The sequence below is a fragment of the Ptychodera flava genome, chromosome 16 (genome assembly GCF_041260155.1).
Source record: "Ptychodera flava strain L36383 chromosome 16, AS_Pfla_20210202, whole genome shotgun sequence".
Lineage (NCBI taxonomy): Eukaryota > Metazoa > Hemichordata > Enteropneusta > Ptychoderidae > Ptychodera > Ptychodera flava.
The window spans coordinates 2837653-2853734 of NC_091943.1; the positions used below are offsets into that span (position 1 = coordinate 2837653).

General features: G+C 36.4%; 1 protein-coding gene across 1 annotated transcript in view; it reads left to right on the forward strand.

Moving 5' to 3' along the window:
• Positions 1 to 16082, forward strand: part of LOC139114897 (uncharacterized) — a 33885-nt gene that overhangs the window by 9897 nt on the left and 7906 nt on the right. Inside the window, exons 6-13 of the mRNA XM_070676827.1 lie at positions 1723 to 1821; positions 3513 to 3632; positions 4035 to 4143; positions 7824 to 7948; positions 10171 to 10339; positions 11611 to 11739; positions 12250 to 12436; positions 15696 to 15805. Coding sequence (XP_070532928.1) covers positions 1723 to 1821; positions 3513 to 3632; positions 4035 to 4143; positions 7824 to 7948; positions 10171 to 10339; positions 11611 to 11739; positions 12250 to 12436; positions 15696 to 15805 — 1048 coding nt within the window. The remainder of the gene's footprint in view (positions 1 to 1722; positions 1822 to 3512; positions 3633 to 4034; positions 4144 to 7823; positions 7949 to 10170; positions 10340 to 11610; positions 11740 to 12249; positions 12437 to 15695; positions 15806 to 16082) is intronic.

The window sequence follows — 16082 nt, forward strand, 5'->3', positions numbered from 1 at the left end:
AATTATGATTTTGCTGACATCCTCTGTTATGACGGACTAGAAGTGCGATAATTAGATATTATTCCCTAATATTTTTCTTCGTTCAGCAAAGGAATATACGAGTGACGTAATGACCGTATCACCACGAGGCGAAGACGAGTGGTGACACGGTCATTACATCACGAGTATTTTCCGAGCTGAACGAAGAAAAATATTAGGGAATAATATACTTATCATATGCACAAGCCAAGAATTCGTTATTTTTTGCAAAATAAAATAAGTTTTCCATGACGATTCCGCGTTTAAACTTTTGAACTACTTTAGGAATAAATATCAGTACGCCGTGCACAAGTTTTCAATCATTTCCAGTCGTCCGTCGTGTGCGTTAGCGCTCACGTTCGTTCATGTGTTGAGCAAATGACAGCTCTCGGTCTACACGGAAACTACCTTCCGCAAATTTATACTCTATTTCAAAGATAGCATAGTCCTAGAAATTTATCACAGACGAAGATACGCTATATTTCGGGAACAAATATCGACTGAATCTCGACGGCGCGAACACTGTTAACGTCGCGCCTGACCCTGTTTGCAATGCGTACGGAACCCATGGTATACGCGACCAGCTTCGAGTTCGTTGTTTCAGCAAATTATTCACGCAATTCCTTCGGAATATACAGGCGGTACACTCTTGTGTTTACATTGTTCGGATTAGTAATGTCGTAGTCTGTGAAAATATCGATTTCATTCCATGACTTTTGATCGTGGGAGAAACATCGGCCGCCATGTTGTTTGATCGACCCAAAAAAAGTCCGACGAACCAAAATTGATGACATAGACGCGGGTTGTCGTGACGTAGAATGACCAGAGAATTAATCCCGTATTTTTTGTTCGGAGACGACAAACTTGATTGTGCATGTGATAAATAGGATTTATTCTTGGTTTTGAAGTGGCTATGTTGACTGGTTGACGTGTTCGACTTGAGGATGTGACGAATATCGGTGATTTTCATGATGAAGTACTGGCTGAATCGTTGTTTAAGATCGAGAATAGAAGTATATCAGTTATACCAACAATGCAAACACATAATTAATGAATATATAAATATTTAATATCAAGCAAATCCTTTATATGCTTAGAAATGTTGCAAAGAAAGGCAAGTCACACAAGTGAAGATATCCTTATGTTGTGTATGTTGTGTTCGAACCCGATTGAAAACTAGCCGTATTTTCTACCTTAGGTTGGTAACTCTGCTGGTGGACAGAATTGTCCCCGAGGTTATCGTTCGCCAAGTTAAAGCGATGAAATTCGTTTCTTCGCTTCGATAAAGTTTGTATGTGCGATGTGTGATAGTGAGCATGCGTGCGTGAGTGCTTCACGAACTCTACAACGTGTGGAGCGGTCTCAGTCAGAAAAATGTAACAACTTAGCTGGCTATTGAACCACTCTTTTTTGGGAGTGGAGATTTAGCCGAGCGGTTCTCTCTGTGGTCTCTCCGCTAGGCGACTGATGCCGTATGTTGTGGGTTCAAACCCGATTGAAAACTAGCCGTATCATCTGGATAATTTAAAATGAATCAAAGTACCAAGTACCTTTATTCTTTTTATAAGTCACCCCATATGCTGCTCCAAATTCAATCATTACTGGGAATCATGAAGCTGAACTTATCCATTCACTTGTAGAATCGTCTTGCTTATCAACCCATAGCTTGAGTCAGTACTAGTATCATTTAATTCCTTTTCTTAGGACGACAGATTCAAGCTGCAGCCTGAAGGTATTCTGCTCACAGAAGGATTTTTTGACTGTGATATCGACGCTCATTACAAGCTGCACATGTCATTTATGGTGAGTTACATGGTTATCTTTTGGCCAAAATTAATATAGTGCATGCATCCACGAACGATGTACTTACACGGTACGTAATGACACCTTCATACTTGCGTCCAAAATTTTGCGTTATGGCGAAGAATAACACCGACGCCAATTGCAGAGGTGTAAATGTGTACTAGTGATCTACGTGTCTGCATCCCACACCCACCGTACAACTAGCAGCTTTGGCTAAAGCAGGAAGTAGGAGTTCTATAAGTAATGTATCTATGAATGCCAAATTCGAAAGAAGAAGAGATATAAGCTGTACTGACGCCTTTTGTGTGAAAAGTCTACAGGATATCTCATATGACAGGCTACTACTCCTTTAAAAAAATGCCAATTATCGCTTGACTACATAACTGTTTGGGGGCCGTAAAAGCAGTTTCAGGCACTACAACAAGAAAAAGAACAAGTACGCGCGCAAGGCTTGAACCAACGCACAATAATGTAAATGCCAGGGAAAGCGGCATTGCACTCTAATAAAGAGTAACTAACAGATTGTGTGTCTTAAAAGAAACTTAAAAGATATTTGAAGAAAGACGTACAGATTTGTGATACACAACACTAAACAGGACACTCATCACACAAAGTAAACATCCAGATACCAGATCCAGATATAATGGCCCCTTTAATGATCCTGGTCAAACTCCAGTGAGTGTCCAATGAACAAAGCTCATTCATATTACCTTATTAATGGTAGTACAAACTAATCCCAGGGGAGTGGGTACTAAAGATAGCTCGATGACTAACTATCCTTGATTTTGTCACCGGTACAATCGTTTTAGATAAGCATTGAAGTGCTATGGTTGTAATATTTTCACGATTTGGGTATTGATGTTTTTTTAAGTTTCCAGGACTAGAAATGTGGGTCTAAGCTGAGAATCATAAAAAACAGTTTGCTTCCAGGTTGATTAAAACACCGTTAAGGATGTGGATGAATTTCAAAAATAGAATCCGACCAAACTGTAAAACGGTGAGCCAACAGGTCGACACATTCGACAACAGTGTCGGGTCTTATATACAACTGGTGCAGGTGCGAGGGTGCTAGCTGATTTTTACATATCACCTGAAACGTGTCTCATATGTAATTTAGTCTTTTCAGATCTTCATAAAGACAGTTATTTTAAGGGTGGGGAATTTTCTCCAGTCTTTTTAAGGGTCGGGATTTCGCCAAGCAGTGTTGACTGCGATGTCATAGCTAGGTGACTAGTTACCGTACATTGAGAGTTCGAAACCGATCGAAAACGTACTGAATTTTCTACCCTAGGTTGATAGCTCTGCTGGGGGACAGATTGTCCCCGAGGCTATCTTTCGCCCAGGAAAGCGATGTTTTCATTATTCTGATAAAGTTTGTGTGCGATTTGCGATAGCCAATATGTGAGTGCTGGTGCTTCATGAACTCTAGTGTGTAAAGGAGTCGAAGTCAGAAACATTGTAACAACTTAGCTCGGTTATTGAACCACTCGTTTTTATGGGGGGATTTGGCTGAGCGGTTTTGACTGCGATGTCTTCGTTAGTCCATACGTTATGAGTTCGAATCCGATCAAAAATCTACTGACTTTCATCGGACTACAATATAACGAAATCACATAAAATCTCTAAGACATATTTGTTTAAGCAGCCATGGTTACACGAAGAGTTCTTAAATTTGTCTTTTTTCCCAAAAGAAACATTCACGGGAGAATATGGCAACGTTGACAGTGGTTCTTCTGGACGAGCCCGACTGGCCACCATTTTACAACTCAACGTGTGAAACTCCTGTTTTCAAAGGCCTTCCAACGGCTGAAGTGAGTGATTATCTATTATGTGTATTATTCAAACAGACGACAATGATCACAATAAATTTTTGCGATAAAACGTGTATTCCAATAACAAAAAGAGGACATTTACACGATAATTCGTATATCACAGTGTCCCGAAGCGTTCTGGAATGCACTGAAATAAATTCTATCCAAAGCCAAAAATTCAAAAGCTGTGCATGCAGGTATGCCAATCTCCTCACTCACATTTGTAGTAATAAGTATAATTGCCAATTAGCCAACAGGATGTAAGTCAAAAATTGATAAAACTCACAAAGGTATCAAAACTCTTAACTTTGTTTGATGAAACCTTTTGTCTATAACCTGTATTTTTAAAGGAGATAGGATGGCGCAACGATAGTATCTTGACTTTCACGTTTCTATTTGCAGAATGACTATCAAGTTTTTTTCGATATATTTATTGGCGAAGCGAGAATTCCTGCATTCGATTTTCAACTTCCAGATCTGCTTTTGGATGCAGACTTGGACAATGGTAGATGTAAGTCCTTTCAATTGAACTCCTCGATATTAATGCCTTGAATATGCAATATTGCTTAAAACAGCAGTGGCTAGGTCATATTAGATGCATGGGTAGCCATGGTACCAGAAGCCAAAATACACCAGTAAAGGCACTGTAGAACACTCTGATACCTAAGAATATATTTCTGGCAATAATTCTGGAAACCAGATACCCGAACGTTGAATGCTTGTCCCTCTCTTGTTCCTACTGCCTTCATGTTAAGGATAACCCTTTATATCTCAGCAAAGTACGTACATTACTTGTGAAACACAGATGTGTTGAAAGGACTTAGGCCGTACTATAATCCACAATTGTCATCGTCAGTTAAACGGCAACAGAATTCAGTGAGTGTAATAAGGTAATTAAACCATGTAATCAATATTTATGCCATTTGTCTTCTTTCAGTAATGATATTATCGAATCGCACATGCTCATTTGCTTTTATTAGAAGGCAAAATTCATTGGCGCTGTTGATTACAGTAAGCTTTCATCGTAAAATTTAAATATAAATACTGATCTCAAGGGCACAATCCTCTGATTGTCATTCATGCACTATCTGCCATCCAGTGTTCGCAATAAAGGACAGTAGTTAGGAGATCCTCCAGATGACTAGTATATTGATTCATTTTCGTAAAGGTTCAATGCATCCATAATTGTATTATGGTGTGAAACAAGACGAAAAATTAAATATTTGATACGGGCTGATAAGATAGCTCCCGCACTGTATCTTGTCATTACCAATTGTGACAGCTGTAAAATATCCTGTGTTTTGTTAAGACGTGAACCGAATGATGTACTGTTATCATTCTCATTAAAAAGCTAAAATGAGTAAGTTCATTATATCATCTAGGTATGCAGAATGCAAACAAATGTATTAATATGAGAAGAAAGTATGTTGCTATTTGATAATTAGGGATTGGACATAAATTACAGGGGGGGTTGGGCCGGTGTTTTTCGAAACACCGCTGCATCAAAAATAGTGACCCTTCAAAAGTACATGCACAAAAATTAGTGACCCTCCCCCTTATCCGTGCATGAAAATAAGTTACCCTCCCCTGTTACTCAATACCCCCCCAAACAAACCCGCAATGTGTTCAAGACCTTCTTCTGACTTACTATACTTTTGAAGTCCCCTCCCAAAAAGAAGGTAAAATGCGGCCGATGTAACGCTTTTCCAAAAACTATCAAATCATATATGTGTGATAATTTATGTAAATATACTTTGTTTGAAGTGGCAGGTAAAAAGTGCTTGCATGTACAAAAATGTAATTTTTAGATTTCATCGATAATGTCGATTCACTATGCATGGCAGCCTGTGATGAAACTATGAATATTTTTTTGCCATACAAAGCTAGGTAAATTTGTGCATTTATGTATACCTAATTATTAGTATTAATGTTCATGATTAGACAAGAGTGGTTTCAAGTCAATGGTTGTGCAAGAAATTTGATTTTGGAATTTCACTGAAATGTCCATTCACTATGCACGGCAGCCTATGATGAAACTATGAATAGTTTTTTCCAATACAAAACTAGGTAAATTTGTGCATTTATGTATACATAATAGTTAGTATTAATATTCATGACTAGACTACAGTGGTTTCAAGTCTATGGTTGTGCAAGAAATTTGATTTTGGAATTTCACTGAAATGTCCATTCACTATGCATGGCAGCCTATGATGAAACTATGAATATTTTATTTCCAATACAAAACTAGGTAAATCTGTGCATTTATGTACACCTAATTATTAGTATTAATGTTCGTGATTAGACTAGAGTGGTTTCAAGTCAATGGTTGTGCAAGAAATTTGATTTTGGAATTTCACTGAAATGTCCATTCACTATGCATGGCAGCCTATGATGAAACTATGAATATTTTTTTCCAATACAAAGCTAGGTAAATCTGTGCATTTATGTACGCCTAATTATTAGTATTAATGTTCATGACTAGACTACAGTGGTTTCAAGTCTATGGTTGTGCAAGAAATTTGATTTTAGAATTTCACTGAAATGTCCATTCACTATGCATGGCAGCCTATGATGAAACTATGAATATTTTTTTCCAATATAAAGCTAGGTAAAAATTACAAATGACCTCAAAAGAGAGATAAAACTGCAGCAAGTGTGAAGGAATACAGTAAAAAATTGGCCGACTAGCGGGAAATACAGTATTCGTTAAAATAAAGAGCAAAAGTTAAATCAAATACAGTAAAATACTAACCGACCAGCGGGAGATAAAACACTTGCAAAGCAGAGACTAAACCTTGCTCTTTATTTTAACGAATACTGTATTTCCCGCTAGTCGGCCAATTTTTTACTGTAAAGCTAGGTAAATTTGTGCATTTATGTACACCTAATTATTAGCATTAATGTTCATGATTAGACTAGAGTGGTTTCAAGTCAATGGTTGTGCAAGAAATTTGATTTTGGAATTTCACCGAATGTTGATTCTCTATACATTGTAGGCTATGAGAAAACTACAAATAACTCATAGGTTATCTGATCCAAAATTGTTATTCAAAAGTTGTTTGACCTGAAGCTTCCAGTTGTTATTGATGACATTTTGCACTATTCTGAATAGTTTGTATTCTGTCAATGTCCTCAAAAAATGAAAAATGTATATACAGCTTCATGAACATTTGACACCGACCTATACCTAATGTATTGTCAATGGGAGAATGATATCAAATAAGTGATCTCCCAAATTGTTATTGAAAGCGTCATTATAGGGACAGTTTATATGTACAATAGAGGAGTTATAAGTAGAAATCATGACAACTTAAATCAATGTCGCTGCTTGGATCATCATTACATTGTTTTTTATATCCTTAAACTTGCGCCCGAAGGGCGCGCCAAAAATGGAAATGACAGAAACTGAAAGTGCCAGGAGGTATTTTTCTTTTTTCAGTATTCCATATTCTTTAATATGTGCACATGCAACTTCAGCTTTGATGCATAAAAAAGGTGACCCTCCCCCATAGGCTTGCACAAAATTTTATGACCCTTCAAAAATGCTTGCGCGAAAAATGGCGACCCACTCCCAAAAAACACCGGCCCAACCCCCCCCCCCCTGTAATTTGTGTCCAGTCCCTTAAGCTGTAAATTTGTGTATAACTGGGACGTAATGACCTTGGGTAATAAAGGCAGGGACGATGATTACCCTCCTTTCTTAAGTTTACAGAAAGAGTGTGGCAGTCGGCCCTGAACTCATCATATGTCTTTATTTCAAAGATACAGATATTGAATTTTGTTGAATTTGTTTGATAATCATTTGTTTCCCTTTGCATATGTTTGCAAGGACACCAAAAAGATTGCAACAATAACTACAACAACCTAGTTTTGTTAAGTTAAATCGGATGAAAGCTTTAACAACAACGACAACAACCAGATTTATTAGTTCTTTGTTGCTGTATCGTTACGTCAGGACTGTAGTGATAGTGGTACAGCAACAGACGGAAGTAGTGGACGAGGTGACCGAGGTGGTAGATGGGAAAGCACATTTCGGTGTAAGCCTTTTATAACCACTGTCTTGCTGTTAATAAGTCTAAAAAAGTTTATCATTCGATCGTGCCACATCTGCAACCCCAAATGGTGATCGAAGCTACTGGTGTACTGTTACACTGCAAATGTTCATTTGAACTCATTCTTTTAATTATACAGGTGGTGCTGACGTCTTTGTAGATTTAATCGACCCATTCAGATTCCTATGTGATTTTATAATAACATTTAGTCAACTGGAGGGACCACCAATTCCTCAGCCGAAAATCACGTTCTATCAGGGCAGGGTAGGTTACATTGATCACCAGAACTGACATCTTCTTAATCAGTATGTTGGTGTCCTGATATTTTGAATCTAAGTTTAGGAAAAGATAACATCGCTATAAGGGGAATTCACAATATGCCAAACGACAAAAAATCCACTCCTTGTCGCAAAAAGGCAATGAGTGGACTGTAGTTGGTATTTGTCTAGATTAAAAAGCAGACGATGGATATCTTGCGTAACCGAATGTTGGTTCCATCGCATTCAGAAATTCAAACTATGAGAGAGAGAGAGAGAGCGAGAGAGAGAGAGAGTGAGAGAGAGAGAGAGAGAGAGAGAGAGAGAGAGAGAGAGAGAGTGTGTGTGTGTGTGTGTGTGTGTGTGTAGTGCGTATGTGCGTTAACCTTATAGACAAAACAAATGAAGAGTAATAAGGCCATAGTCAAACTATATGTTTGGGAGACTAACAACACAAATAGAGTAAAACCAGATGTGAGGTTGAAATGCTTACATGTTCCAGTATATATTGCCATTGCCTGTGATAGTGGGCCGACGTTTTGTTCTGGAACCATGCCGCTACGCTGTAACAGTTGTTCAGGTGGTTTAAGTTGGATGCCCGGTAAATCTACTCGAAATATTTCTAATTTTCACAACAAATCAACTTAACCTATTATTGACCTCTGCATAACAAACTAACAACTGACTGACTGACTGACTGACTGACTGGTTATATGCAAAGGACTTGTGTTACAGATTTAAAGTTTTCGACAGAATTACAAACTGATCAACGAACTCATCATAATCATAGCAGTAAACAGTACAACAAAGAGAGAAATTGCCTATCCAAACGAACACTCAGTAGAGAAGAATGGAGTGGGGTTGTTGTTGAAGGACTACCATTCAACTACAGTGGAGGGACTGTGATTGAACAGACAAGATGTATACTACATAATTGTCAAAGTATCTATCTCTTTATTGCGTGTCTGGATACTTCTAGCAAGGCGTGTAACATTTACAACTTTTCAGTGTACTAGTGTGACCGCCGAAAACTTGGTGAACAAGATGGACCACCCAAAATAGAATCTGGTGGTTGAAATGAGATAATTGGTGGTCGAACCCCGACACTGCTAATTGCTTTACAGAACAATCAGATATCGTCAGATCAATATCAGATAATCTGTAGCAGGTTTCATCAACTTTAGCACATTATTTTCGGAGTTAAATCACTAATTTCAAACTTTATTTGATGTGCAACTGAGCTATTAATAAACTTGACATTATCAAATGCTTCAAAGGACAATTACATCAGATCTTAGCACATTTCATCATATAATTTCAGAGTAAGATCACTTATTACAAAGTTCATTAAATATCCTTAGTTAACTTGACACTGTTCAGTGCTTCACGCAACAACTACATATTTATAACTTAAATATTTTTAGTAGGTACATATGCACATGAATCCACAATTAACTTCAAACTACTAAACGCTTCACAACACAGTCAGATATCTGTCAGATCTGTATCTGCAGCAGATTTCATCAAATTTGATGTAGTTTCGATGTTCTACTACTAATAACAAAACTTCATTAACTATGCAAATAAGCTGTTTGATAACTTGACACTGTTCAATTCTTCTCAGTGCAATTAGATATGTATCAGATAAATATTTGTAGCAGGTATCACCGAGTTCGATAAAGGAATTTTGGAATTATATTAGTAATTACAAAAGTTCATTTAATATGCAAATGAGCAGATAATTAACATGACACTCACAGTATCATCATCATGTTCTGAGATTGTCATCAGTGAACACTTTCATGAAATTTTGTGCAGTATTTCTTGATATATGTCAACACTGTCAATACTGTCTCCATCGAAAACCGTTATATGAAAAAATGATATTCAATAATTTCATTAACATGCAAGCAACACCAACAAGAATCTAATCAGCTATTGCGATAGGTATACAGTACTTACATCTGATTTGATTCCGTTAAGGCGTTCTTGAGTTATCATGTAAACAGACAGACAGACAGACAGACAGACAGACAGACAGACAGACAGACAGACAGACCGAGAGACATCACTACGATTTTAGCTCACGTGTGTGAACACGTGAGCTAATAAACGTATACCTTTGAGAACTGAAAGCGGTAGTAAGAGATGAACTTTATTCCAGCCAGCATTACTGTCGGATTAAAATACGATGAACTGTATCACTCACGTATGCTCTCTTTCCTTCAGAACACGTTTCCTAGGAATTTTTCCAACGATTTTTCGATACGATCTGATTGTATTGTCGAAATATCAATTGAGCAGATTTCTACCGAACCTATTGTGATGCTTATATCTGCTGCTGAATCCGCCGCTGAATTCGTCATGAACGCAGTGAAAGCAGAAGTTGTAATAAACGGTGAGCTAAATTTCACGACGACAGTGCTATATCTGTATTTATCACACTTTATTATTGTCACCTTTCCTACATAATCGCTCTTTATTATTATAACGCTTCTGATTACTCAGTATCTTGAAATTTATGATCGCAACGAATTCTTAGTTCTCCATGTCACTGGACCACGATGATGGTGGGCTCTGGTATCGACCATGTCAGCACTCTGCCATTGACACTATTGCTTGTATTAGGAGTGGCGTCAAGACTGGTGTCAGGCTTCAGTAAAGCGCAACGCTGTGCTTTTAACACAGGCACTTGGTAATTTACGGAACCAAGAACATATATTATAATGATGTTCTATAATTTTTCTTGTCGGTAACAACTATTAAAGGTCACCGAGCCATGTTTAACACACGTTGTGCATAGCATCTGAGTCCGAGGCGGTGAACTCTGTGAAAGCGATGTGTACTTGAAAACTATCATTCAGCTTGAAAAAGTTTATCAAGATACAGTACGAAATCAGAATGTTAAGGGTTTTTGTCCTCGTACAAATCAATTTCATTTATTTCTCCTGTGCTTCCTTGAGCCCTATGAGCTTGTTAAGAACGTAAGTCTTAGTTTAATTTACCTTTGCTCATTATATGTGCCCGTTCGCGAAAGTGTTGGACTGTAACTCTATCACGGAGTTCTTGAATTAAGTTTGCATTAGTCAAATATTTAGATTTTCCAGCAACAAAGAATTAGAGTTGCATGCGCATTATCACTGCAGGCAAGCGTTTGTTCAAGATCTTATGCATTGAAGGTAACAAACTGAACAGAGATTTTGTTAAATCGGTTCTTCTCGAGAATCCAGATCATTTTCATGGTATATCACCTTTTTTAAAAATAAAATAAGCATCAAGGTACAAAATTGTACTACAGAGGATTATCTATGATAAGAGCATTATAAACATGATGAAACGCCAAGATAAATCATCAGATCCCATGTATGCCAATGCGTCAAAGATAGGTACCAGAGGAGAGTTGATTCCCAGTATTACGCGGGCTTCAGTTGGGCAAGTGGCAGGCTAGACTGAAAGATTCAGTCATGTGCGGGCGCTCCGGCGCCCTGTGACCTGCTGAAGGGTCGTAGGTCGCAGTGAGCCGGAGCGCCCGCACACGACTGGATCTTTCAGTCTGGTGGCAGGCTGCCTCATGTGCAGAATAGATATATTATCGAGATGTTCTTGAAATAGACATCTTTCACGTTTCATGTATTGCTTTCTGCAATTTTCGGACATTTTTTCCTTTAGGCTGCCCAGAAGGTAGATACGGTTTTATGTGTGATAAAATGTGCATATGTAGAAATGGTGCTACTTGTCATGGATTCAATGGTGCTTGTAAATGCCCCAAAGGATGGACAGGACCAGCTTGTGATATAGGTAAACAAATTTGATACTTATGAAACTGTTAATACTGTCTCTTTTTTACTTCACTGTACGGATTGCTTCAGGAGCCAGCTCAAACATTAAAAACAAATAAAAGAAACTGCAAAGACTTTTCAGTTAGTGAACCCCTTTTGTAGCATGCAGCAAAGCTCCTCTTGATAACCGACTTTTTGCTCGGTGAGTATGATTCATTGCCTCAGAGTTCGAATTCAATAGAAAAAAATAAACTCAGTATTCAAACTCAGATGTTATGTAAAATACTGTAAAATGCTATAATCGAAATCGACTGGTCCTTCACAGGGAGATAAAATGTTAAGTTATGTTTACAGCAGTTAAAAATTCATTAGTTGCTTCCAAACATGCATCACAGTACATAAGGTCCTTCGTGGTGGTAGTCGTGTTATTTCAACATGAAAAAATATTAAGTAGGCCTACTTTCACGAGCATTATACAAAATGTATTAAAAATTATTGTAACTTTTCAGGCGCATTTCTTTCATTGCAGCTTCAAAAGAGATATGGATAGTTCCTATGAGCAATGTGCCCATCTACGGACAAATGTTCTTCCTTTCCTGTCACTACAACTTTAAAGTAAACTCTTCAAACAGTACAATATGGACATTTTTCAATGGTTCATCTGGTACAATACCATTGGATTCAATAGAGCAGGTCTTTTATGAACTGCATAGCAGGTCAGTATTTTTCATATGAGACTCTAGTGCCTCACAGAAGAGATCCATTTTGGCTTTTAATAAATATCAGTCAAATATTGGTGAAACCTCAGAATATCATACTTTTTAGTATGGTTAGTTGATTATAATCAGATAAACTGCAAATGCTCAAGTGTTTCATTATATATTGCGGTTGTGTGTAAATTTAAACTTTTGCTACATGTTTGCAACGTCATTGAAAGTGTTATGATTAACATCATAAACAGTAAACGCCAAATATTAATTGCAAAGGTCATATATTGAGTAAAAAATACTAGATTTCTTTGACTGCTGTCATTGTATCACCGAGTGTAATTGCCTTTTTTCAAGTTCTTCAAGCCATATATACCAAACTGTGAAAGCCATTAGATATGCAAATGATACATAAGCTGATATAAAAATGCGTAAAGACTTTCAATATTGTTTTAACCTGGTATAATTAGTGTACATAATATGTTTTGCCAACTTTGATCAAGTCAATCTCGGTATATATCACAATTAGAAAAGTTTATCAGATATGAAAATTAGAAATTGACTGAAATAAAGCGCTTAATGACTTTGAATAATGTTGTATCGAAGTATCGTCAATGTACATAGCAAGTTTCGTCAACTTTGATTAAGTCAATCAAGATATATATCCTTAATTTGGAAAGTTCATTAAATATGCAAATTAGGAATTTACTGAAGTAACATTGTTGAATGACCAACTTTCGTCAATTTTGATCAAGTCACTTCAGATATATTTCCCCTATTAGGGAAGTTCATTAAATATGCAAATTAGCAATTATCTTTCATTTCACCCCTTAAAGGCTTTCACGGGTGATAAACATTTGTAAAGCAAATATCAATGTATATACGGTTTTTCTAAAATCATTAATTATGTAAATGAGCAAAAAGTAAGCAATCCACGCCAACCAAAAATTATTCAGTTCTTGAGAGCAAAGCGGGGAGTTTTAACCTCGATAGCACAATTTCGGCTATGTTTATTACAGTATAGAATATAACGTGAAGATTTGTTTTTTCGGCTCTTTCTAAATCATCAACTTTGTGGAAACCCAGAATTTCAAAGTCCAAGCTTAACGTCAGCGCAATCTTCAAGTGAAAATCTATTCTATACAACAAGCACGCAAATTCAACATCTTAACACAGATTTAAGGTTATCAATCTTTGAAGCAGCATTTGGTCAATATTTGAGTAAAAGACGTGTTTAAAATTGTTTTTTGCGTTCTTACATTTAATCAACTCTAACCTTATGTACCTAGTGCTGACTTTCTTGTAGAGATATAGCAATATCTTATGTGGTGTTCAATCCATACCAAAGTTTCTACTTTCTATTTTACTGTTCTGAAAACAATTTGATGGCTCAACATTCTATTCTGAATTCAATTTTACAACTCAGCACTCTATTCTAAATTCAATTTGACACCTCAATATTCTATTCTGAATTCAATTTAAGACTCAACATCCAATTCTGACTTCAATTTTGCAACTTCACATCCTGTTCTGAATTGAGATTTACAACGCAACATTCAATTCTGAATTTAACTTTACAACTCAACGTTTCTTTTGACTTTGTGTACTACTATTCTATACAGAATATTGAGTTGTAAAATTGAATTCAGAATAGAATGTTGAGCTGTAAAATTGAATTCAGAATAGAATGTTGAGTTGTAAAATTGAATTCAGAATAGAACATTGAGTTGTAAATTGAATTCACAACAGTAAAATAGAAAGTAGCAATTTTGGCAAGGATTAGACGCCATATACCTTACCCTACCTACCCGTCAATCTAACTACTCACTTTCTCAGTGTCAACACATCAGTGTCAAAATGCTTTCATCGGTTTATTCTGAATTAACGTTAATGACGGAAAATGGAACAAACGCCATTTTTTTTTATTTTTCATTCTATTTTTTTCGGTTTCCATGGAAATATGATGAAAAACATTTGGAACCATGTATCAACAATCGTTGGCGGAACACGTTCAATTTTAAGTATATCAAATATAAGGAATAGGCATCTAACCTTTTCAAAACATTTAAAAGAAAGACTTCTTGCTTCAACATGGCGTCAGCATGAGTCAATTTTGTCTGAGAAAGTGTTGTAAAATCAATCCAGAATTTTCTTTTCCAATTCTCAATTTCTTTTTCGAAAATTAAAAAATGGGAATAGGCAATGACACCTTCATATTTGTAATTAAATGAAACTAGATATCGTTTAATATATATGAGCAATGTATGTAGCCCAAGTGGTTGCATTTAGTTAATGTTATACATTTATATACTTATGCAAAGTATATATTATCAGATTAGTGATCAATTATGAACAATGACAATTTGTAAATCATAAGCTTTTCGAAAACGCAAAAAGGTGGGCAATTTTGTCTTATCTCATTCCGTGTAGACACTTTCCACAGATAGTTTAAATCGTATATATTGTAGAACTAAATTCGAGATCCTACTTGAGGTTTAAATATAGCGTCGTGATTTTCACATTATCAAATAAACAAGTGTCTCAATTGTGAATGTTGTCATTAACGCTAATAAAACGCTATGAAAACCATCTCTTTGGAAAGTTCGTATTTAAACAAAATCTTGTCTGAAGAAGGTGAATGTTCATTTCAACCAGTAAACGAAGCCTAAACACATGACTTTGGCTGATGTGTAGCGTCTCGGAAGCTGATATCCAAATGGATTGCTGAATCTTACCGTTTTAAATCAATTATACAAAAAGACTCACTGAGTTGTTTTGAAACGTGACAATCGACCAATAAAATATAACCTTCTGAGCACGCTGCACATCAACAGGACCGCGTGAGTACGCTTTGAGCATATAAAAACAATACAAGTTTAGAAATAAGTGCTTGATTTACAGGTACAATATTTTTTTCTATTTTTTTTTTTGCTCATATTTACAGATGTAAAAAGCATTGTTGATGTACGTTGAATGAATAATAAAATCCGAACATCAGTTACCTTTGATCATTTGAATAGTCTACTGGTACAAAGTCTTTCGTTTTTATAGAAGAGTAAAGAATTTCATTACCTGCATAACACTTTGACAAAACAAATTCAGATTTTTTCATTCTGACTCTATATTTATGTCTTATATACGCTTGAAAGTAAAAATGGTTTTGTATTTCTCGAGCAACTGAAGTAAATTTTCAATTTTCAACTTTTCGAACTTCTTCAAGTACTATGTGCTTATTATTTGTAATAGACTTCGTATTTGCTTACTTCAGTCGACTGATAATTGCTCATTTCTACGAGGGCCGAGTCGGTACTTACCGGTGTTCAGTTACCGATCTCGATGGAACAGAATACGTCGCTGAAGCTACCGTTACCTATTCAGGTAATCACTCTACATTATTGTTACCCATATCCCTGCCTGATCGTTAACGTGAACATCAACAGCGTTACGCAGATTCCTTTGTTATTGTCGTAGTACTCTATGTTCGTTGTTTGTTTTGATATTGAAGTCCTAAAAGGGGCAGTAACCTTTCAAAATATTGATATTACTCTGAAAAAATGTGCATTTTATAATTCGTTTTACTAAAGTAGGCTACACCTCAAACTAATAAACCTGTAAAACACAGTCAGTGTGAACAATATGTGATCACGCTAGTTTT